The sequence below is a fragment of the Haematobia irritans genome, chromosome 5 (genome assembly GCF_050003625.1).
Source record: "Haematobia irritans isolate KBUSLIRL chromosome 5, ASM5000362v1, whole genome shotgun sequence".
NCBI classification, from domain to species: Eukaryota; Metazoa; Arthropoda; class Insecta; order Diptera; family Muscidae; genus Haematobia; species Haematobia irritans.
In genome coordinates this window covers 140,202,931-140,227,513 of record NC_134401.1, presented here as the reverse complement: position 1 = coordinate 140,227,513, position 24,583 = coordinate 140,202,931, and the positions used below count along the sequence as shown (strand labels likewise).

The 24,583-nt window shown below is 33.5% G+C and overlaps 2 protein-coding genes across 4 annotated transcripts in view; one reads left to right on the top strand and one right to left on the bottom strand.

Annotated features, from left to right (window-relative positions):
* Positions 1 to 1,914: 1,914 nt before the first annotated feature.
* On the bottom strand, positions 1,915 to 15,034 carry Cyt-b5 (Cytochrome b5). Of its 2 annotated transcripts, none has more exons than XM_075312919.1 (2): positions 14,812 to 15,034; positions 1,915 to 2,914 (listed from the first exon to the last, which is right to left on the bottom strand). In XM_075312919.1, the coding sequence occupies exons 1-2, from the start codon at positions 14,929 to 14,931 to the stop codon at positions 2,630 to 2,632; spliced, it is 405 nt and encodes a 134-aa protein (XP_075169034.1). In that variant the 5' UTR covers positions 14,932 to 15,034; the 3' UTR covers positions 1,915 to 2,629. The 2 variants fall into 2 exon arrangements, with proteins under 2 accessions (XP_075169034.1, XP_075169035.1); XM_075312920.1 differs by lacking the exon at positions 14,812 to 15,034 and adding an exon at positions 14,552 to 14,617.
* Positions 15,035 to 17,347: 2,313 nt separating this feature from the next.
* Drat (Death resistor Adh domain containing target) overlaps positions 17,348 to 24,583 on the top strand; it is a 43,638-nt gene continuing 36,402 nt past the window's right edge. The window contains exon 1 of one of the 2 annotated variants that reach the window (XM_075312914.1): positions 17,348 to 17,466. In XM_075312914.1, the coding sequence (XP_075169029.1) occupies positions 17,393 to 17,466 (74 nt within the window). In that variant the 5' untranslated portion in view covers positions 17,348 to 17,392. Of the gene's footprint in view, positions 17,467 to 17,834; positions 18,035 to 24,583 lie in introns of those variants that run through there. The other variant, XM_075312917.1, reaches the window with a different exon arrangement.

Genomic DNA, 24,583 nt, shown 5'->3' with positions numbered 1-24,583 from the left:
GTTTTTCCAAGCCTCTCTAAGTATTTTTACCACAATATGAAACATTGCATGCCATTTCAGCACGCAATAATATGGGACCCAATCAGCCCAAGCCGTATCACAGGACGGTCCTCGTGGCTTTCGCCACACTATTCGAGGAGATCGAGAATACGTCCCTACCGGCAGGAACCAAGCGTTGGGTTCTGAATTATCTGTGGAATTCAGGGACAAGAAGTCAAAACCCCGTAGAGTTAAACAGGGAGTTCCCCAGGGTGGGGTGATAACTCCGGCACTGTTTAATCTCTACATGTCCTCGATTCCATCCCCTGCTGACGGCGTCGAGATTGTATCATATGCGGACGATTCTACAATCATGGCATCCGGGCCCATTGTTGAAGTCTACCTCGCTGATCTTACCAGTTATTTCACTGCAAGAAATTTGAGGATATCTCCCAACAACATCCTTGTCGCAGAGTTCCTTGATCTGGCTACTAGTTGAAAATTAATAAATTAAATTAAAATTATTTACTTGCGACGCTGATAAACACCAATGCCCAATAATATTTCAGTAATATTTAAAGCAACGTGACGTTATATATATATATATATATATATATATATATATATATATATATATATATATATATATATATATATATATATATATATATATATATATATATATATATATATATATATATATATATATATATATATAAAGGGTGATTTGTTAAGAGCTTGATAACTTTTTTTTAAAAAAAAACGCATAAAATTTGCAAAATCTCATCGGTTCTTTATTTGAAACGTTAGATTGGTCCATGACATTTACTTTTTGAAGATAATTTCATTTAAATGTTGACCGCGGCTGCGTCTTAGGTGGTCCATTCGGAAAGTCCAATTTTGGGCAACTTTTTCGAGCATTTCGGCCGGAATAGCCCGAATTTCTTCGGAAATGTTGTCTTCCAAAGCTGGAATAGTTGCTGGCTTATTTCTGTAGACTTTAGACTTGACGTAGCCCCACAAAACATAGTCTAAAGGCGTCAAATCGCATGATCTTGGTGGCCAACTTACCGGTCCATTTCTTGAGATGAATTGTTCTCCGAAGTTTTCCCTCAAAATGGCCATAGAATCGCGAGCTGTGTGGCATGTAGCGCCATCTTGTTGAAACCACATGTCAACCAAGTTCAGTTCTTCCATTTTTGGCAACAAAAAGTTTGTTAGCATCGAACGATAGCGATCGCCATTCACCGTAACGTTGCGTCCAACAGCATCTTTGAAAAAATACGGTCCAATGATTCCACCAGCGTACAAACCACACCAAACAGTGCATTTTTCGGGATGCATGGGCAGTTCTTGAACGGCTTCTGGTTGCTCTTCACTCCAAATGCGGCAATTTTGCTTATTTACGTAGCCATTCAACCAGAAATGAGCCTCATCGCTGAACAAAATTTGTCGATGAAAAAGCGGATTTTCTGCCAACTTTTCTAGGGCCCATTCACTGAAAATTCGACGTTGTGGCAGATCGTTCGGCTATTCATGATGAAATGTCAAAGCATACTGAGCATCTTTCTCTTTGACACCATGTCTGAAATCCCACGTGATCTGTCAAATACTAATGCATGAAAATCCTAACCTCAAAAGAATCACCCTTTATATATATATATATATATATATATATATATATATATATATATATATATATATATATATATATATATATATATATATATATATATATATATATATATATATATATATATATATATATATATATATATATATATATATATATATATATATATATATATATATATATATATATATATATATATATATATATATATATATATATATATATATATATATATATATATATATATATATATATACCCGCTTTGTAAATCATTCCCTTTGCAGTCAAAAATAATAGTAGTATTTTAATTTCTTTTTATAATTTATTTAAATATACTTTTCTTTTTTTCCATTAATTACAATTATAAAAAATTAATGTTGAATAAGGATATAAAAACAAATTCCCCATTTCCTTACAACAAATTGTTATATTTATCAAGTTTACATGTGTTTTCTCTCTTTGACTTAAAGAATTTTCTATTAATTTCTATTGAAGAAGTCCGCAAGAAAAATATTTTAAGAAAATTGTTTAAAAAATATTATGAATTATAAAGTTTTCCGCGGCGTGTTTGTGTATAAATGGGTGCTTTTTGATAGAGGCAATTAAACAATTTAACTATGTATAAAAGCATTAATTTTCTTTAGGTAGATTTTTGTTTTAAATTCCTTTATAAAATAGACACTTTGTAAAGAGCACTCTTCGTTTTTGTAACAACAATGGTAGTTAAAAAAAGTCAAATACAAAATTAATTTAATTTTACACAATACGATAGATAAGGAAAAAACGTTTAAGGACTTAAATGCAAATAGAAATTATCCAGCAAATTGATTTGATAGAAGGAATGAAAGGTATACATGTATTACAATGTACATAGATGTTGTTTTTTTGTATGACTTGTTTTTTTTTTTTGGTATAAAAAACAATAAGAAATTAATTTCTCAACTAAATATACAAATAAAAGTGCGATTTTTGTTTGTGGCTGGTGGTGGTGATGGTGATGTTATTCTCTGCCTACAATTATTGGGATTTAGTTCCAAAGAAAAACTTATAGATCAAGGTGGCTATTAATCCCAAGACGAATGGCATCAGCCATGACTTCATTGACGATTCCTCGTTCTTTTGCTCAGTATTCCATGTGGGTTCGGATTTTTCTGGAACATTTGTACGCTCTTCAGCAACTAGTTCACCGATTTTGTATTGTTGCATCATTTCACGGGCATCTGAACTGTGACCAACATCTTCGAAGTTTTCTGTAGCATCTTTACCAGCTTGTTCGATCAAGACTTCTTCACCACCAGGATGCTGGAATAGGAAGAAAGAAGAAAAATTCAATTAATTATTTTTGCAAATTTGTATGGTAAATATATATATAAGTACTAGAAAGACGATTAGAGTGGATTATGAGGACCAGTGTTGCCAGTATTTTCGTGGCTCTTGTCCCCAAATTATGATGTTTTCATCCCCAAAAATCCCCAATTTAAATTTAAATACCTCACAAAAATCCCCAATACATTTTTGACAAGTTTTTTTTTTTTTTTTAATAAAGTAAAGAGCCTCTGCAGTAGAAAATCAGTAATAAGCTGCAATAAGATCAAGATTACGAACCACAACACCAAGAGACTGATGATCGTCTTCCAAATGCTGGAGATATGATAGTAAAAGTGGGTGGTAGACACGTTGCCAAAATTGGTAGAATTTTACCAGAAATTTTAGATTTTTAATTTTTTGGTAGATTTTAAAAATAAATAACATACTTCATACATTTTCTATATAAAAAAATTGGCAAAATTTCTTGTAGAAGTAAAATATTAATAAAATGCTCTATATAGAAATAAAATTTTGACAAAATTTTCTATATAAATAAAATTTTGACAAATTTTTCTAAAGAAATAAAATTTTGACAAAATTTTCTATAGAAATAAAATTTTGACAAAATTTTCTATAGAAATGAAATTTTGATAAAATTTTCTATAGAAATAAAATTTTAGCACAATTATCTATAGAAATATAATTTTGTTAAAAGAAGATTAAACCGATTTCACGAAAAAATCCAAATTTATGGAAATTCTCCACCAAATCCCCAAATCCCCAACTCAAAAACGTCGCCCCCATTCACGAAAAAATATCCCGGATTTGGGGAAAAATCCCCAATACTGGCCACCCTGATGAGGACTGTAGAGTTACTTCGGAAGGTAACTGGACAACATTTAGAAAGGCGACATCGGAGTTACATTTGTCCACATATATATTTTTGAATATATTTCTGTTTATTGAACCTTCTGTTGGTTATATAGTAGAAGAGTCAGAATAAAATCAGCGTTAACCATTAAATGGGCACTTTATGTTTTAAGATACAACCAGAAAAAATTCTTACGTCTTAAATTTTGAACGAATTCTATTAAATAAAGTTTAATACATTTAAAACATCATAACGATATTTATAAAAATATGTTTTTCTGGAAAATTTGTAGTACTTCTAAATAATCTGTAGTCAAAATTGAAAGACAAATTTTGACCAACAATTCAAAAACATACAAATAAAATAATATTTATAAGTTTTGAAAGTAATGTTGGCAAAAAACTATGTAGTGTAAAAATATCTCTATTCTCTACTTAAATCAAATTGTTTTTTTTTTTTGTAAATAAAAATTTAATGAGCACTGTATTTTTTAAGATACAACCACTTTAAAAAAAAACAACACAATTTTTTTTTAAATGTGGTATGCAGATGTTCTTTTTTACCATTTGGCATATTATATATTTTTTCGGAGGAATCGGTGATCGGTGAAATTAATTGTTGCAATTAATTTTTTAATTGAAATGTTTTCAATCACGAAAATGATGGTATCAATCGCAGTTTTCAATGGGCATACTTGACAAATTTCAATTAATTTTTAATTGATGTTGATTACAGAACTCATTATTGGGAACCAACGTGGTGCAATGGTTAACATGCCCGCCTTGCATACACAAGGTCGTGGGTTCGATTCCTGCTTCGACCGTACACCAAAAAGTTTTTCAGCGTTGGATTATCCCACCTCAGTAATGCTGGTAACATTTCTGAAGGTTTCAAGCTTCAAAGGGAGGTCCCTTGTCATTGAGCTTAACATGGAATCGGGCAGCACTCAGTGATAAGAGAGAAGTTCACCAATGTAGTATCACAATGGACTGAATAGTGTAAGTGAGCCAGCTACATCGGGCTGCCACCTAACCTAACCAGTGTCATTTTTGGACACTAACTAAAAACCCCTACAAATAGCAACGTAACCAAAATTTACAACTTTATCAGAAAATTACATTTACGACATAAAATATAAAGTATAATTTATCTATATTAAATATTTATATATTTTACTCATATGTTAGACCATATTTAGGCGATACTTTAATACTTTTATATACTTTAATTATAAACTGTGATTATAATAAAGATTTTAATTTAAAATAAATAGCCTAATAAATAAAACATCAATACAACCAAGAATATTGTATTGAAAAAAACCCAAATTTTAACCAATCTTAGGAAGCCAATATTTTTTTAAAAAAATCCATATATATTATAATTGAGCAATGCATCACTAGAGGACATAACAATGCCCATTTGAACCATTGTATGTATAGATTCCGGGAATATATTCATTGAATGTAAATGCTTTTGTAAAATGTCTTAATGTTGAAATACATTAGAATTTCAAATAATGTGAATGTTTTCAATTCATATAATTCCCCGACGTCAAAGGATGCAAATAAGATTTCGTTTGTTTTTGCAATAGGAAAATAGTTTAGTAAGTGAAATGTCGAAATACCTGAGACAGAAATGCGTAATAGCAATATTTCAATGTCAAAATATGTCTATATTTAATCAGAAGAACAAATTTATTCATTTATAACTATCAGCAAACGTGGAGGGTTAAATATTTGTCCTCCACCTTGGTTATACCTAAATTTGTAAAGAATTTATTTTAGTTGTAGTGAACCCACTCACACTTGGATATTCTGAAAAGCAAATTTCTCTCTTAAGGGGACAGTTTTCGTGAGAGTTTTGAAACACGTTAAAATTAACGTGATAAGTGATTAACATCTTCCAAATATAGCCACTATAGGGTAAAAATGTAGCGAACTACGGATCTCTTCTTCAGAGAAGTTTCACTATAGCTGATATTTGAAATCTGTTATTAATTAGGTCTATAAACAAAGATAATCGCTACGGTATTCTTATTCCTGTTTTTCATGTTTTTTTTTTATTTTCAGATCTCTAGGGCATTTAAAAGGAACTTTTTGTATCACTAGCGCCAGGGATGGAAAATGCAGTGCTTTAGTATTTTTTTCAATACTTTTTCACCCTGGTCAGTACCGTAGTACACCCGCGAATGATTTAATATCTTTTGTGTAGATATTTTTAAGCCGATATTAGATTTATGGTACAATAGTTTTGATAACATATATTTTTTATATATTGAAAAAGTCTTTAACTAATAGTCTTTTACAAATTTGGCAAAACAGACAAATTCATTCGGGTAGAAAATCTCGATTTTCTAAAAGCCATAGTCAAAAACACGATTTTTTCGAATTTCAAGTATGTTGTTTTAGTCGAAGAAATAATGTGTTTCTATATTACGCTTTCACACGAACACTTTCTAAATAAGAAATTATCGGTCGCGTACTAAACTAAAATAATGCGTACCATTACAGTCACGATCGAAAATATTATTTTGCAAAAAATTATTTCTTAAGAAAGTTTTGTCAAAATTTTATTTTTTCAGAAACTTTTATCAAAAATTTTCCAAAATTTGATTTCTTTAGAAAATTTTGTCAAAATTTTATTTCTATAGAAAATTTTGTCAAAATTTTATTTCTATAGAAAATTTTGTCAACATTTTATTTCTATAAAAAACTTTGTCAACATTTTATTTCTATAAAAAACTTTGTCAACATTTTATTTCTATAGAAAAATTTTATCAAAATTGTATTTCTTTAGGAAATTTTGTCAAAATTTTATTTCTATAGAAATTTTTGTCAAAATTTTATTTCTATAGAAAATTTTGTCAAAATTTTATTTCTATAGAATATTTTGTCAAAATTTTATTTCTATAGAATATTTTGTCAAATTTTTATTTCTATAGAAATTTTTGTCAAAATTTTATTTCTATAGAAAATTTTGTCAACATTTTATTTCTATAAAAAATGTCAAAATTTGATTTCTATAGAACATTTTATCCAAATTGTATTTCTTTAGAAAATTTTGTCAACATTTTATTTCTATAAAAAATGTCAAAATTTGATTTCTATAGAAAATTTTATCAAAATTGTATTTCTTTAGAAAATTTTGTCAAATTTTATTTCTATAGAAAATTTTGTAAAAATTTTATTTCTATAGAAAATTTTGTCAAAATTTTATTTCTACAGAAAATTTTGTCAAAATTTTATTTATATAGAAAATTTTGTCAAAATTTTATTTCTATAGAAAAATTTGTTAAAATTTTATTCTATTGGGAGCCACCGTGTTGCAATGGTTAGCATGCCCGCCTTGCATACACAAGGTCGTGGGTTCGATTCCTGCTTCGACCGAACACCAAAAAGTTTTTCAGCGGTGGATTATCCCACCTCAGTAATGCTGGTGACATTTCTGAGGGTTTCAAAGCTTCTCTAAGTGGTTTCACTGCAATGTGGAACGCCGTTCGGACTCGGCTATAAAAAGGAGGTCCCTTGTCATTGAGCTTAACATGGAATCGGGCAGCACTCAGTGATAAGAGAGAAGTTCATCAATGTGGTATCACAATGGACGACTGAATAGTCTAAGTGAGCCTGATACATCGGGCTGCCACCTAACCTAACCTAGTAGATTATGAGTCAAATGTGAACGGGGTATAATTTAGCCTAAGCAGAAAGGAATATACAAAATAATTTAATTGTGTATAGTATTTTTGTTAACTATGAAATTAAATAACTTAAGTAAACATTTTCAATTACTTTCGAAATTCAATTATGCTATTTGTACCGTATTCAAATAGGACAATAGTAGTAGTTTCCTTGTCCGATATACACAGTCGTTGGTTCTAGCGCAGATTCTAACGGCCTTCCAATTTTTAAAAGAAGGTTGTTATTCCTAATTTATTATCGCCATATTTCTGTAAACCTAAGAGTCTTTCCATTGTATCCATTGTAACCATTGTAAAAGTTTTGTTTTTGTATTTTGTGTATTAGAAAATATTTCTTATTTTAGTATGATTTATGGATGATGTAAGAGATTAACATAATAAACATTGGTAATTGTCCAGACAGCGCCTTATAACCGTAGCTTTGGGTGATTTCTAATTTATTTAATTGTCTAAATATATGCCACATCTAAGCAGGTTGCGCTTTGACCGGGATCCAGGGAAATTCGAAAAAAATTCCCGCTTTCCCGGGAATGGAAAAAGTCCGGGAAAAAGAAAACCCTATTTACCACCTGTGGTATCACAATGAACTGAATAGTCAAAGTGAGCTTAAAATATCGGCCTGCCACTATAACCTAACCTAACCTTACTCACATAACTAAAGTGGTTTATAAAAACGTATACTCTGGAGATTTTTTGTCTACCACAATAGTTTTAAGATAGGTGAATTGTCTTGCATTCAGCTTTGTGAAAATCCATGATGGAGGCTACATAAGATTCATTCCAACAAACTTTGTTATTTTCATCGCGTGTGGAAAGCGAAGTGTTATTTAAATACTTATGCCACCAGATATGAAGCAAATATTTTTTCAGGCATATTTTTATATAGTACTTGTAGAATATAAAAACCGTATAGTGATTAATTTCTTCATTAGAATTTATTTAAATGACAGCTTTATCTTTCTCCTCACATGATGAAAATTTAAAGTACGCGTTAAACCGATTTTTTTCAATGTAAATTGCTTCAAAAGTTTGGAATATTTTATAAATATGCTTTATTGTATAATTACTGGTAAAATATACAGCGAAAACCTATACAAAAGGAAATCAATAATTAACAGATGATTATCAGTTATATAATGAACGAAAATATTTGATAAGCATACAACAAATTCGATATTATAATGTATGTGTGAATTTAACAAACACAATCATTGAATGTGGTGAAGAAATGATATATTAATTGTTCTAGAAGATTTTTTGTGAATAATCGGATATCATAGACACCGATGAGTACGTTATACCATAAAATAAAAAATAAAATAAAGCTCAAGTAAAAAAAAGTAAATATAAAAATACGACAAATAGACGAAACTAAAGAAATATACAATGAGTAGACAGACAAAAATGCTAAACCTATAATGACTGTTGACCCAGAGACATATATTGGACTTGCGTTTTACCACTTTAGCTTTGTGTGGTGTAGTGTTATAAGCGTCGTCTCCATCAACAACAAAATAACGCAAATTAGTTTGCAATTCAAATGTTTGGATTTTTTCTTTTATTATTCGCATATATAGAGATTTCGTTGCTTCAGTCAACAAAAGGGACAAAGAAAATATTTTGATTTTGTAAAATATGGGATACAAAATAAAATGCATAAAATGTGTACACAATTTCGAAACCATTAAAAAGTTAAGGTGGGTATTAAGTTCGAGTTTAGCCGCTAAAATCGTCATATTTTCACGATTACTTTTCTTTAATAATCCATATTAAAGAATACAAACTTTGTGAACATTTGCTTTGGGATATTCCCCATCAAGTTATAATAATAAAATTCGCAACAAATATGCATAATTTTAAGCCTTTTTTACTGATTTAGTTTTCACTTTAGCGGCTAAACTCAAACTTAGTACCCACCTCTGGTGTGAAATATTTTCATGAAATAATTGTCTTTTGATTAGAGGTGTGCACGTGAGAAACATTTTACTCTCGCACATTCAGGACGGAAATATCTTACTCACGCATACTCACGAAAACATGTACTCACGCACGAAAATGTTGTGACTCACGAAAAATACCGTGACTAACGAAAAATACCGTGACTCAAGAAATATGTTGTGACTCACGAATAATTTTATGAGTAATTTACCTGAGGGACGTGTCTGAAATCATGAGCACGATTAAAATCGAGAGCGTTATTAAACTCTTAACATCCTAGGTGTGACTAAAATTGCAAATTAATTTAACTTTTAAGCGTTTTATGTTGGAGAGCGGGATTATTTTCGTGAGCGTAATTCGTTACTCATTCACACTCACGAAGATATTGTTTTCGTGACTCACGCCGTTGACATGAGCGTGACTCACAACTCACGCGTGAGCCATGAAAATTTTCGTGAGTCACGACAACTTCGTGTCACGTGCACACCTCTACTTTTGATAAAAAAATAAATTCTGAAGGAAAAAAGCATTATAATTAAATATTAGGGATGAATTTCACAATAATAGTTATTGAAAAATAGGTAGTATCTCAGACCATATTTAAACTCATTGTACAGTGGAATGGGTGATTCTTTGAAATTTTCAACAGATGGATAGCAATGTAGATAAATCTATGGCGATTTCGATTGGGAAAAAAGGTGCAACATTCTCGAAATTGATAGCAAAATATGAAGGACACTGTGATAGATTTCGGATCCTGTATCTCGCACAATATTAGGAATTAACAATAACTTTGGAATGACGCTATCATTTGGTCAAAAATGCAATAAGGAAAAAAGTAGGGTAACGCCAATGCAACATATTTTTTGCGAATCGAAAACGCCATTAGTTAGCATCGGGGGCAAGCGCTTCAGGACAAATTATACAAAATATCATAGAATTAATTTCATCCAGGGTAGAGTTTTTACTATTTTTGATATGATTCCACTGTGCGGCGTTGTAACTCATATAAATTACAAAACTTGTTTAGGAAACATTTTAGCCAGACAATATTGATATCCATAGAATTAATTGTGAAATCTAAGACATTTTGTTGAAATAGTAATCAATTTATCAAAATGCGTGATGTATTAACGTTAAATTCTCTGCATTTGTCGTTGTACCATCGTTAATCATCAAGAGGGTGACACTATACCTTTGAAATTTCTAATACCGCATACTAACATTCAAATTTTATTGAGCACATTTCAATACAAAACACCACTATTTCCCTCAAATTACTACCTTTAAGCAAATTATTGCGTGACAATATCAGAATAAGATTGTCATCAATTTGTTATAGTTGGAGTATATTGAAATGTAGTAAGCTGGTCATTCGCATATGACAGCAGCTAAGTACCATAACGCAGACATTTAACATTATTAATAGTGATTGGGCAAATGACAATCTTTAGATAAATCGAATTAGAAACAAATGGACGATAAGCCGGTTGAAACGTAGGTAATGCACAAAAATCTCTTAAGGTTGAATTACACACCATGGAAGGGTTGATTTTTTCTGTTTGCTCGACTACTCGAGCTTTTGATTTCAAAGAGAAATTTCAACTCTTCAAAAATGGGACGCATTGTACGCATTGACCGTATGGTGTATGTAATGTAATGGATGTAATTCTACCTTTATGAGCCTTGCAGGCTATAAGTTTATCCGGACGACAGGGGTCGTGACGAACATATCCGGTATATTTATTGGCCCCATTATAAGTTAAGTCCGAAGGCATAATCCATGGCAAGGCCGGTGATGTAAGCCGACTAGCGTGGTGGAAGATCAATTTCACTTTCTTCTCCACGTGAGATTTTCAGCGTCGAGTAGATCAAACAACAACCCTGAAATAAGTTTACCCTTCACCAGGTTGACCATGTTAGTCAATGTAAATCCGAGCAAGAGGATAGGTATCACCGTTCCTCCCTATGTAACAATCTCTGTATTCTTTGAAGCATATTCGCCAAATGCAGCTAATGGTTCCGGTGTGTAACAGTTGTCCCGTTTCGTTGACAGCAACGAAACGTATATAAAATGGAAACAGCGTGAAGCAATGCCTTGATATCATCTACTTGGTTGAGCTTCTTGACAGATTTCTCATCTCCAGAAGTTTGTGCAGGATGTGACCCTATGCGATTATTTTGATTTGCCTATCACCTCGAGTTAAATATAATAGTCCGACTTGGCTTCAAATTTTCCAGTAGCCATTTAATAGAACGTATAATATGATAAGTTAATTGCTCATGCGATGATTTTGCATCAGAAGTTGAGATTAAATTCTTATCGGGCCACTCTCGTACAAAGGTTAGTGCGTTAGCAAAACTGGTTACATTTCTGAGTTTTTAGACGTTTGCACTTGGCTATAAAAAGCGGATCCTTAGTTATCAATTAACCAAAGCAACCGGTATAGATAACCTATCAGCCGACAAGAAATTGGGGTTGGGAATAGTTTTTTTTTTCTTTTCATTACAATAGCTTTAAGAGTTCTATTTCAAAAATTATTAATTATAGAAACCAAAACTAGAAATAAGAGTATGCACCTACTGCTTTTATTTGCAGACTTTTTTCTATGGGTGTAAAATATGCTTGTAATTTGATATGCAATTAATAAGAAGGGGATTATCGTACCACTTTTGTTTTTCCAAATTTTACAGTTGTCTTTGCATACGATTTAATATGGCCTAAATAGGGAAAAAGAATTAATATGTTGGAAGATCACGCGACAAAATCTATAATTATCATATTTCAGAAGAACGGCCCCATTTCCATGTTAAGAAGCTTGAGAACATATTTTTTTTTTTTCTTTGGTTTGCACTTTTCCAATGCGAAAATATTCATTGTGCTGATGAAGAGATATTGAACAAAAATGTAACCGTTTAAAAATGAATGACAATTACTAAATATTAAAAATGAATAGCAATATTTTCCAGACATGTCTTTGGAAGTCACGACAAAAACCTATATACTACTAACACGGTACTAAGTTTATCAAGGGAAAGAAAGGGATTGTAGCATTTTAAATTTAATCACCAAATATAAAAAATAGGTTTAAGTATTTGTTAAAAATTAATGGAGAATTATATGCCATGCTGTATGTATGTATGAGTTTTTCCTCTCAAAAGGAAGAATCAATTATAAAATGAATGTGCGGAAACCTGATAGACTTTAAGAATTAGTTACCTTTCACTTTTTTTTTTCGACGGCTATGAATATATTTTTTTTCTTCTTTGTTATATAATCTGTGTAATTTATGTTAATCGAATTCGAAAACTACTATAGAAAGAAATGCACATATGCATATAATTAAGTTTTAAATAATTCGTTACATTAGAAACAGAAAAAAAGACATTTGCATACAGCTATGGGTTGAAAATCGATTTTCTACTCCAAACTGGAACTTGAAAACCATCAAAAATTGATTTCTTTAATTTGACTTTTTTGTCCCCCTAAAGAGAATAGATTACGAAATTGTGATCTTTGCTAAGTAGTCTGAGTCTGGGTGGTGCAATAGTTTGCACAACTATCTTGCATACAAATTTCCCTATTTATATCGCACTTTTGATTGAATACCATAAGGATTTTCGGCGATGCTTTATATTCTCCCAGTAATATAATATATAATACCTGACTATAGGAGCAACAGTATTCCAAAGGTTAGCATGACTGCCTTGCACATAAAGGTTACTTTAATTCACTCACTGTTATCAGTATTGGGATGGAGTTGGAGACTTGGGGATTTCGTGGAGAAATTCGGTTCAGTATAAATCAGGTTTGCATGAAATTCTTTTTTTTCTAGAACAACACAGCGCATCGTCAAAATGTAAAAAAGAAAACGTTGCTCCTCTGTTTTCAATTCAATTTCAATTACCATTTATTTCGTAATACAAAGCCAATGAGGCCAAATTACGGCATAAAATAAAATTCAAATGGAGCATTTGGGCTATAAACGGAAAAAAGATTTTATTTTTGAGTCCAAGCTCTAATTTATAATTTTACTCAGCCTGTCTATGCATTTTTCTACAATTGTGATATCATTTCGTAAAATCTCGTGTTGCCCCTCATAAATGATTTGGACAATATATCCCAGAGATATAGAAATTATGTAGATAGTTCATCTTAATATTGATCGACTACCCAATTAGAAAACAATTTTTATTCATAACCGAAAGCCATTTTCATTTCTCGATCATTTGGAAGACGATCACCGCTCCAATATGCTATCATATCTGGAAAAATGTGGTTTCCCCAATTCTACCATATATACTCCAATTTAAGGTAGCCTTTCTTGTAGGCAGATGTGGAGAGCGTACCCCAAGGTTTGAAGCACCATTCAGAATTTGTATACTGAGAAATTTAAACCTCTACTTGTCAGTGTCGTAGTTTTAAGCCTTAGATCAGATGTGCAAGTCAGACATACCAACAATCGTTTCTGATATAGCTAAAATTGCTTGACAGTTACATTTCTAGAAGCTTGAATACCTTGATAGTTAATTGGTACATAATCATTATGGAGTTATTATATACATGCATTGTAATAAACCAAACAAATCGCCCTCATAATATACGGGTATAAACTCACATTGTTGTACATTTATAAATGAATTTAACGAAAGATTCAAGTTTTTTGTTTCAATATCGCTACAGCCCATAGACCTTAGTTCAAAGTTCAAAAGCCAACGAAACTCTAGATAATCAACATCGACATTGAAATCTTAGTGTGTGCTGGCATTTTGAACACCTTTCCACACATTTGATAGGTAAAACCAAATTGGTTTTGGGACTTTCACTATTTAAAATCACAAAAACTAAAAGCCAAATGCATTTTCGAAAAGTTTCAAAATCAAAAACAAAAGCAAAATCAATAACACACACCACTACTACAACAAATATCTACGAACCGACTGATAACAGGCCCCTAAAAGTACAACTGAATGGATCGAGATGTTAAGAACTTCCAAAAATACTTGGGATTACCGGGTGGGGACTAATATTTGTAGCTATGTTATCATGTCAAAAGCAACATGTACTATCATTATTCGTAATTATTGCTTCATCATGGTGATAATGGAACTTTTTTCATACTTTGAATGTTGGAACAAAAAATAAAGCGTAATTCACTCCCTCCTCCCACATGTTTACTTAATTTACACGTCAACACGAAACAAAAAACAATAAGGCCGACAAGATTGATTCCGATCTGATCATTAAATTAACGAACGAGGTTGACCAATTGGACATATTTTAATTCTTCAAAGATTCCTTCACTCTTGCCTTCCACCATCACGCACGTATTTAATCTAGGTGTGTTCCTAACTTTTGTCGATTTATCCGCTACTACTCACCTCATTGAGAAAAGGGGTCACGTCATACACGTTGTTGTGGATTATGAACCAATTCTTTTCTTTTGTATTATTTTTGGCAACTTCGGCGCGGGTAAAGTATTTTACATTTTGCGATGACATTATGTTTAATTAAATAATTTGTGGTATTGTGGTATTAAGTTATATTTCCTGTATATTCTCTCCCTCTTGCGATGGTTGACCGAAGTCTGAAGAACGTCAGTCGTTCAATATGCTACGAAATACAAAAGTTCGCAGTGTTGTTAAAGTATTGAATATTCGGAACCGAACAAGCAACCGGTACAAGAGATTGGAGTCGAATATAAAAAATGACGGCGTCAGCATTTGGTAATGTACTAAAACCACAGTTGGACAAGGCAGTTTAGGGGATTTTGAAAGAGATTTTGTTGAAATCCTGCCTATTGCAAATCTACTGGAATCTAGGAGGATTTTGGCCAAAATCCTCTTTTACGAGGATTTCGTGCCTAGTGCGAACGTAGTATAAGGTTTGGTTATGGCACCTCCATATTACATTTCAGATGAGGGTACTAAATTAATTTTCTTAAAGGTGGGTATTAAGTTCGGATTTAGCCGCTAAAATCAAAACTGAAGGTGGGTATTGAGTTCGAGTTTAGCCGCTAAAATCGTAATTTTTTCACGAGTACTTTTCTTTAATAATCCATTTTAAGGAATACAAACTTTGTGAAAATTTGCTTTGGGCTATTCCCCATCAAGTTATAATAAAATTTGCAACAAATTTGTATAATTTTATGCCTTTTTTACTGATTTAGTTTTCACTTTAGCGATTTTAGCGGCTAAAGGTGGGTATTAAGTTCGAGTTTAGCCGCTAAAAACGTCATTTTTTCACGATTACTTTTCTTTAATAATCCATTTTAAGGAATACAAACTTTGTGAACATTTGCTTTGGGCTTTTCCCCATCAAGTTATAATAAAATTTGCAACAAATATGTATAATTTCATGCATTTTTCTTACTGATTTAGTTTTCACTTTAGCTATTTTAGCGGCTAAAGGTGGGTATTAAGTTCGAGTTTAAGGTGAGTATTAAGTTCGAGGCCGGTACTATGTTCATTCTTGCGAAAATTTTTTATGGAAACCATTATTTCGCACATAGAAAGCGGCGTTTTTTTAGGTAGCTTGGAGCGCTATTTAAAGGAAGCGATATTGGATTAAGTTGGTGGTTGTTGCTTGTTTTTACAAAATAACATTTTATTTTTCCTTGGGCAATTGATCAGCTATTCAATTGATCCTTTGTATAGTTTCGGAACAAAAATATGGTCCGTGTTTGATTTATAAACCCGCACAAATAGCTTTTAATAAATAAATTATTTCTTAATTCACATTGCAAATGGCGCCGTGCTATAAACGTCAGTTTTTCAACACGAAAAAACAAAGTATCACAAATGGAAAAAATTTCGCAAATTTTTCGCATTTTTTGGTTTTGTATGGAGTTTCAACGCGAAAACCGAACAGAGTACCGGCCTTAAACGTAATTTTTTCACGATTACTTTTCTTTAATCATCCATTTTAAGGAATACAAACTTTGTGAACATTTGCTTTGGGCTTTTCCCCATCAAGTTATAATAAAATTTGCAACAAATATGTATAATTTCATGCATTTTTCTTACTGATTTAGTTTTCACTTTAGCGATTTTAGCGGCTAAACTCGAACTTAATACCCACCTTTAATAAAACAATGATGTTGGGTTACAAGTAGCAAGTTGCATGTTGCTGCGTCTATCAGCCAGTGTGTTTATTCTTGATGGAGGCATCGCGTCTGGAAAAATATCTGGAAAACTATCACTTTATTCCATTTTGAAAATCGAAAATTGTTCACCAATATACCTTTCACAGTTTGAAGCGATATAACTATGTTTTCGTACTTTTTGATACGTTTCACCCATCACAGTTGCCGATTGTTGTAGTGTCACTTATGCGCTTTACAGACTATCAGTTATTCCGGACGGAATGTCGGTGTTTGTAAAGAATCTTACAGTGTGTCGGATCGATACGACTTGCCGGCGATGACAAAATAATCGGTAAATGTGTTATCGATCCCATAAACATGCAGCAGTATCGATTATGACTTCGGACTTAGCTTATAATGTGCACAATATATGGGATATGTTCGACACGAGCACTGTCGTCCGTAATAACTGATAGTCTGTAAAGCGCATTACGAGTCTGTGGTAGCGATGAGGATGAAATGGAACTTTGAAATGCTGGCAGGGTAGCGATGCATTTCAATTTGAGGATTATAGTTGAGAAATTGCCAATGTGTTGAATTCTACTGTTGAGAGTAATGTCGGTTTTTTTGAGAACACGATTTCTTCAATAATTTCTCAACTTGAATATTACCCTAGTCCTTTGAAAATTTTTTGAAATTTAGCATTTTGCAAACGTTTGTGTTTATTGGGAACAAACGCTTGAAACGTGCTCGATTTCAACACATTTTCCAATAGTATTGTTTAAAGTCGTGCTCAATTCGAATAATATCGATCTCAAATTTATCGAAAGAACTTGTGGTGCAATGGAGCAGTTATGATCGCTTTTTAATTAGGTTGCATGTATACAGCTATTGGTCCTAAAGGAACAACTATTACAACCAATAACAAGTCAAACAAACCGGACACAAAAAGGTAATTACAGCTTTTTATATAATAAATAAATAATTTTTGGTAATAGATTGTATCCTTAACAAATTAGAAACATTATTTGGCGAGCATGAAAATTGTTACAAATACAAGTTGTCATAAGACACCATTGTTTGGTCTCTTTCTTTCTTTCATGCGCATTAATTACCGCTATGAAATATCCATGTGTTGTTGTCAGTGCATGTTTGTTTTTGTACATTCTCTTTTGTGCTATTTGCACCAACAACTCATATTGTGGAAGAGGGGTAGTTTCGCACAGTAATAGAAAGAATAGATATAACTCTCCACTATGTTTACAGTTAGCCTTTTCTCCTAAAGGATATTTCAAAGTCAAACAACAGTTCATCTTATCGTTATTGGCTTTTCACACTAATTCATAAAGGATACAGTGAACTCATACACAGGTCGGAAAAGAATTTTATGTGAAATATAAGCATATTTAACCTGAAGTGCAAACAATCGAAGGAAAATAGTGGTTTTTATTTGCAATACATGATTAAAAATTGAAAAATCTCGAAAATTTTGAGGAATTTGCTCCTTACAAAACATTGTGGTAAGTGAATCAGCAGAGAGTGTTTTTACTGTTACGCAATTTAATGATTTCTACCGTTTATTTCATGGTGCAGTTCGTGTTGGGCGTTAAATGTTATTTGAGAAATATTTTAAGATATTTTTATTTTCAACTATATGAACATGATTTTAGGGATATATGAACAGAATCATATTGTCTTGTTTCCGCCGGTAGCTTAGGCGAAAAAAAATTCTACAGTCTTTTCTACTACAAAAGTAAGGGGTTTTGGATTCAAAAAAGGTTTCATTCAGATCCATGAGGATTGCAAATAAATACCATTGAGTAATTTACATAAATTAAATAAAAATACATAAAACATAATACAAGTGATACGCTATTTTCACATAAAACGGCAAAATAGGGATGGATTGTGTAGTCGTCCCGTAGTGTATTGTCAAAAAAAAAAAAAAAAAATATCTAAAGGGTGATTCTTTTGAGGTTAGGATTTTCATGCATTAGTATTTGACAGATCACGTGGGATTTCAGACATGGTGTCAAAGAGAAAGATGCTCAGTATGCTTTGACATTTCATCATGAATAGCCGAACGATCTGCCACAACGTCGAATTTTCAGTGAATGGGCCCTAGAAAAGTTGGCAGAAAATCCGCTTTTTTATCGACAAATTTTGTTCAGCGATGAGGCTCATTTCTGGTTGAATGGCTAAGTAAATAAGCAAAATTGCCGCATTTGGAGTGAAGAGCAACCAGAAGCCGTTCAAGAACTGCCAATGCATCCCGAAAAATGCACTGTTTGGTGTGGTTTGTACGCTGGTGGAAACATTGGACCGTATTTTTTCAAAGATGCTGTTGGACGCAACGTTACGGTGAATGGCGATCGCTATCGTTCGATGCTAACAAACTTTTTGTTGCCAAAAATGGAAGAACTGAACTTGGTTGACATGTGGTTTCAACAAGATGGCGCTACATGCCACACAGCTCGCGATTCTATGGCCATTTTGAGGGAAAACTTCGGAGAACAATTCATCTCAAGAAATGGACCGGTAAGTTGGCCACCAAGATCATGCGATTTGACGCCTTTAGACTATTTTTTGTGGGGCTACGTCAAGTCTAAAGTCTACAGAAATAAGCCAGCAACTATTCCAGCTTTGGAAGACAACATTTCCGAAGAAATTCGGGCTATTCCGGCCGAAATGCTCGAAAAAGTTGCTCAAAATTGGACTTTCCGAATGGACCACCTAAGACGCAGCCGCGGTCAACATTTAAATGAAATTATCTTCAAAAAGTAAATGTCATGGACCAATCTAACGTTTCAAATAAAGAACCGATGAGATTTTGCAAATTTTATGGGTTTTTTTTTTTTTTTAAAAGTTATCAAGCTCTTAACAAATCACCCTTTACATTCTCAGAAAAAGGTAAATCGGTTGGTAAATTTTTTGTATGATATTAGCCGTTTTATAAATGCGATACAATTAGAAAAATATTAAGAAAAAGTTCTTTAGACTTTAAAATGTTACCCAATAGATTTTAAAGTGTCAATACTATTTTTTTTTTAATTTTCCAGCCCTACAAAATTTTAAAAAGACGACAAATTTGGAAGAAACACAAGACCATTTCTTTACAGTTTAACATATTTATTGGTTTTCCAATAAAATCAAAAATAATCTGTTTGTTGCAATCAATCCATTCAATCATTTGGGAAAAATTGAGTATTGAAACAAACACAAAAGTTAACTATTTTATGAAACAGTGATATTTTAGCAATTTTTCTACAGTTTCGACCAGCAAATTTTTTGAATAGAACATTTTAATTTAATTTATTTAAATTTTACAGTGAGACTCAATACATATGTAATTTTCTCTGAATATTTGGTGGTTAGAATGTGTACGCATAATTCTTTCCTGCTAAAAGAAATTTTAGACAAACGAACATTGTTTACAGTTTCCTTTTCGTTGTAAAATGTTTGTTTGGGAGAAAAGAATGTTCGTGATAAACATTGACGTATTTTGTAGGATTTGTAGAACAATATGGTTGGCTTTTTTCGTGTAACATTTTCACCGCAACCATATTCGCCCGGTGGACATGATGCTAATAAAATTAACATGGTTGTCAACTAAAATATTATCATGTATCTAATTTTCATAACAAATTAACATATAAGACCCAAATTGAATCATCTCACCCGGCCAAATCTTACTCATAGTCTCAAAAAACTATGGAAATGTGTCTAAGCCAACACTGAAACAAACGTTTAGTCAGGCTTGTGAGTCTTAACTGGTATCTGAAATTTTCTTTTCCAATAAGCTTGAATAAATATTGTAATAATATGTAAATAATATTATTTTAATTAAAAAACATTTTTATTTTAATTAACAAAAACATCTCTTTTATGAATATTATTTAATTGCTCCTCTTTTTAATGAATAAATAAATTATAACAAACACACTAATTTCGTATCCTCAATCCAGTTTAAGCAACTACTAGCACTTGATGCGCAAATGAAAAAATGGGTATATACACAAAGAACAATTTTTTCGCTGTAAACAAGTTGAACAATTAAATTGTCATGAAAAAATGTACATGGTATTTGTGATCATTTAATGGTTCTAGTTACATTTATATGTACACTGTAACAATGCTATTTTCGTTCCCATAAAGTAAATTGAATGATTACGACAAACAAGTACATGATTTTCCCAACCATGTCATGGTGAAAGTTCTACCATATAAACAATAGAACATATTTGTCAAATTTGAGTAATATTTCTAAGCTCTTTCTGCAAATACAAAATATGGCTCCAAATAGGCATTAAATGTCCAAAAATATTTTTTCTGTACGTGTACAAACAATAGTACAAAGCCAATAGTCGATTTTCTTAAAACTTTAGTTTTTTTGTCCGAACGTAGAATTTGAACAAAGATTTTTTATTTGTAACAAATATTTGAAGTTAGAACTTTTCCAAGAAATTAAAATTTCTATACGAAATACATTGCTACATTTGCTAACAAAAATTCCGAGATACGTTATTATCGACTGTTTACATCTTGTTGCTACAGTGGAAACTGGTTGGCACACAAACTAAATTTTGGTTAGATCTGCATTTGTCACTAAAAACAGGCAAGAGGTTTTGGACATCACCTTGGCCTCGCAAGAACTAAATGAAATGATATCTGAGTGGCAGGTTTTAAGTGAACACAGCTTCTCAGATCATCGCTACATCAGTTTCAAATTTGATGTTCATATCACCAAGATCATATTTCCGCCAAATGTTAGGAAAGCTGACTGGAATAGGTATAGGGAATCGTTCAATATGATGATACCGGAAATAACAGAGACAAATATGAGAAATGTGCAAGATATCGAACACGCAGTGGAGCGGATTACTAAGGCCTTCAACATCTCACTGAAAGCTGCATGCCCTAGAGGAAAGCCAAGGGGGAAACATCGACCACCATGGTGGTCTACGGAATTAAGTAATATGAGGAAATCCTGCAGGAAGCTCTTTAACAAGGCAAAGTCCACCAGAGCCCCTGAGGACTGGGACGCTTACAAGAAGAATCTGAGAGGATACAAGCGAGAACTGAGAAAGGCTCAGCATAACTCTTGGAATGCTTACTGCAGCAGTATTGAGAATACGTCCGAGGCTTCCAGACTACGGAAGGTTCTAGCATCCACCAACTCCGCTCCAGGTTTCATTAAAACATCGGAGGGCAATTGGACAACGTCCAGTAAGGAGACGCTGGAGGTACTATTGGACACACATTTTCCTGGAAATCAGACGGTTGAACCATGTACTGGCGGTGCCACAGTTGCTCAGCGGTCGTTTCCTGTCGAGGAAATTGTATCGGAAACTAGAATAAGATGGGCGCTAAATAGCTTTGGACCATTCAAATCCCCTGGACCTGATGGAATTACTCCGGCGGAGTTACAAGCTGTAACTGACAAAATTATCCCCTGGTTGTCGGTGATATATAAAGGATGTATCAACTTATCATATATCCCAGGAAAGTGGAGGGAAACAAAAGTCGTTTTCATACCTAAAGCGGGAAAAGCCTCTCACTCGAGGGCGAAGGATTTCCGACCAATCAGCTTATCCTCATTCCTACTTAAGACTCTGGAGAGGATGATAGATATTTATCTTAGAACTAGCATCGATTCAAGTTTGTTCTCGAAACGACAGCATGCATACTCGAAGGGCAGGTCTACTGAGACCGCACTACATGAACTAGTCAGCTTTATTGAAAGCTCACTATCTGTCAAAGAATACACAATCGTGGCGTTTCTAGACATCGAAGGGGCGTTCAATAATGTCCATCCGAGCTCGATATTAAATGGACTGATAACTCTGAATGTTGATCCATGTATACTCAGGCTGTTAGACGAACTGCTAATGAAGAGACGTATTTCAGCCACACTAGGACAAGCAAACATACAAAGGTATGTGAACAGAGGCACTCCCCAAGGAGGAGTCCTATCACCTCTTCTTTGGAATGTTGCTATAAATAGCCTTCTGGTTACTCTAGAAAAAGAAAGGATAAAAGTGGTGGCATACGCAGATGATGTGGCTCTGGCAGTCAGGGGAAAATTCCCATCCACAATCAGAGATATTATTCAGAGGGCCCTCCGGATGACTGAGAAATGGGCGACAGACAATGGTCTTGGGGTAAATCCTGCAAAGACAGAATTAGTCATGTACTGCAACGATCGCAAAACTCCCACGGTTAGGCCTATTTCCTTAGGGGGTATTGAAATTCCCTTTGGTGAATGTGCAAAATACCTTGGCGTTATTTTGGACAGGAAGCTGAACTTTAAGCTTAATATTGAAGAAAGGGCGAGAAAGGCAACTGTAGCTTTGTACTCGTGCAAAAAGGCAATAGGAAAAAAGTGGGGACTGAAACCAAAAATTGTGCATTGGCTATACACGGCAGTGGTTAGACCTATAATGCTATATGGTGTTGTAGTCTGGTGGCCGGCACTTCAGAAACCGACTTGTTTAGATAAAGTTCAGCGTATGGCGTGTTTGTGTATTTCAGGCGCATTCAGCAAGACAGGAACAAATTCCCTTAATGTCGTGCTGCATCTATTGCCTTTAGACATTTTGGCCAAACAGTCAGCTGCAACAACGGCTGTGCGGTTGCGCGAACTATCGCTGTGGTCGGAAAAAGGTTACGGTCACAGTTCTGTCCTCAAAACAATGCCAGATGTGCCTAACGTAGTGGATTACACTTTGGCGAGTCCACTTTTCGACAAAAAGTTTGAGACTCTAATCCCCAACAGTGAGGCGTGGTGCACACAGACCCCGGGGAATAAAGAATATATAGATTTCTACACTGATGGCTCCAAATTGGATGGACAAGTGGGGTTCGGAGTATATTCTAATGATCTGGAACTTCGAATAGCGAAAAGATTACCTAATCACTGTAGTGTTTTTCAGGCTGAAATATTAGCAATAAGAGAGGTGGCGAATTGGCTGAGAAGTAATGTTCCAAAAAATGTGGGCATTAATATATACTCAGACAGTCAACCTGCAATAAAATCCTTGGACTCTGTGTTCCTCAACTCGAAAACGGCCATCGACTGCCGCAAATCTCTCAATGAGATGGCTGAGCAGTACAATATTCACCTAATATGGGTGCCTGGCCATAGGAACATACCGGGGAACTGCGAAGCGGATGAGTTGGCAAGGCTAGGGACTACCTTACATATTCCAGGGGAACTAGAATTTGTTGGTATGCCCCTAGCTACCTGCAAGCTCATGCTGCGTGAGAAGGCTGTTATGATGGCAAATGTTCGATGGGAGAATTGCAAGGGTTGTAACGACACCAAGCAAATATGGCCCCATTTCAACTTAAACCGCACACTAGATATGCTAATGTTCTCGAGACGTCAGATATCACTCCTGATATCTGCTATAACGGGTCGCTGCCTGATAGGCGATTTTGCAAAAACTATTGGCGCGAAGTATAATGACTATTGTATGAGCTGTCATGATGCGGAGGAAAAAGAATCAATTAAACACCTCTTGTGTGAGTGTCCTGCATTTTGTGTAAAGCGCAAGCAACTTTTAGGAGCATATAGCTTCAGATTACTGGCGGATCTGGATAACGTTAACTTAAGCAGTCTGCTACTGTTTTTGGAACAATCTGGTTGGTTCAACAAAGAAAAATAATCAAGAAGGTTCAGCGGTTAAAACTAGAAGTGCCCATATGTAATAGGTACTTTTAGTTAATGTGGTATCACAATGGACTGAATAGTCTAAGTGAGCCTGAATCTTAATCGGGCTGCCACTTTAACCTAACCTAACCTAGATCTGCATTCCCGGCTTGGCAATACGTTTTTTTAGGGAAGAAATTATAAACAGTCGATAACATCGATTTAATGAAATTTTCCAGCGTTAACTTGGCCTGTTTTACCAAAGACTGATAACACTTCATTAGCAGTCCGCCTTACAAAATTCAAGACCAATATTTTTCTCGGGTGAACATATATATTGTTATTTTGTAATGCGTGCATTTATATGCATTAAAATTTAATAAACAACAAGTATATACGGCCGTAAGTTCGGCCAGGC

Excerpts from the sequence above, each read along its gene's own strand:
- Cyt-b5 (XM_075312919.1), bottom strand. The coding sequence starts at position 14,931 with ATGTCATCGCAAAATGTAAAATACTTTACCCGCGCCGAAGTTGCCAAA. Across the intron at positions 2,915-14,811 it reads TGACCCCTTTTCTCAATGAG|CATCCTGGTGGTGAAGAAGT; the intron begins GTGAGTAGTAGC and ends TTCCTATTCCAG.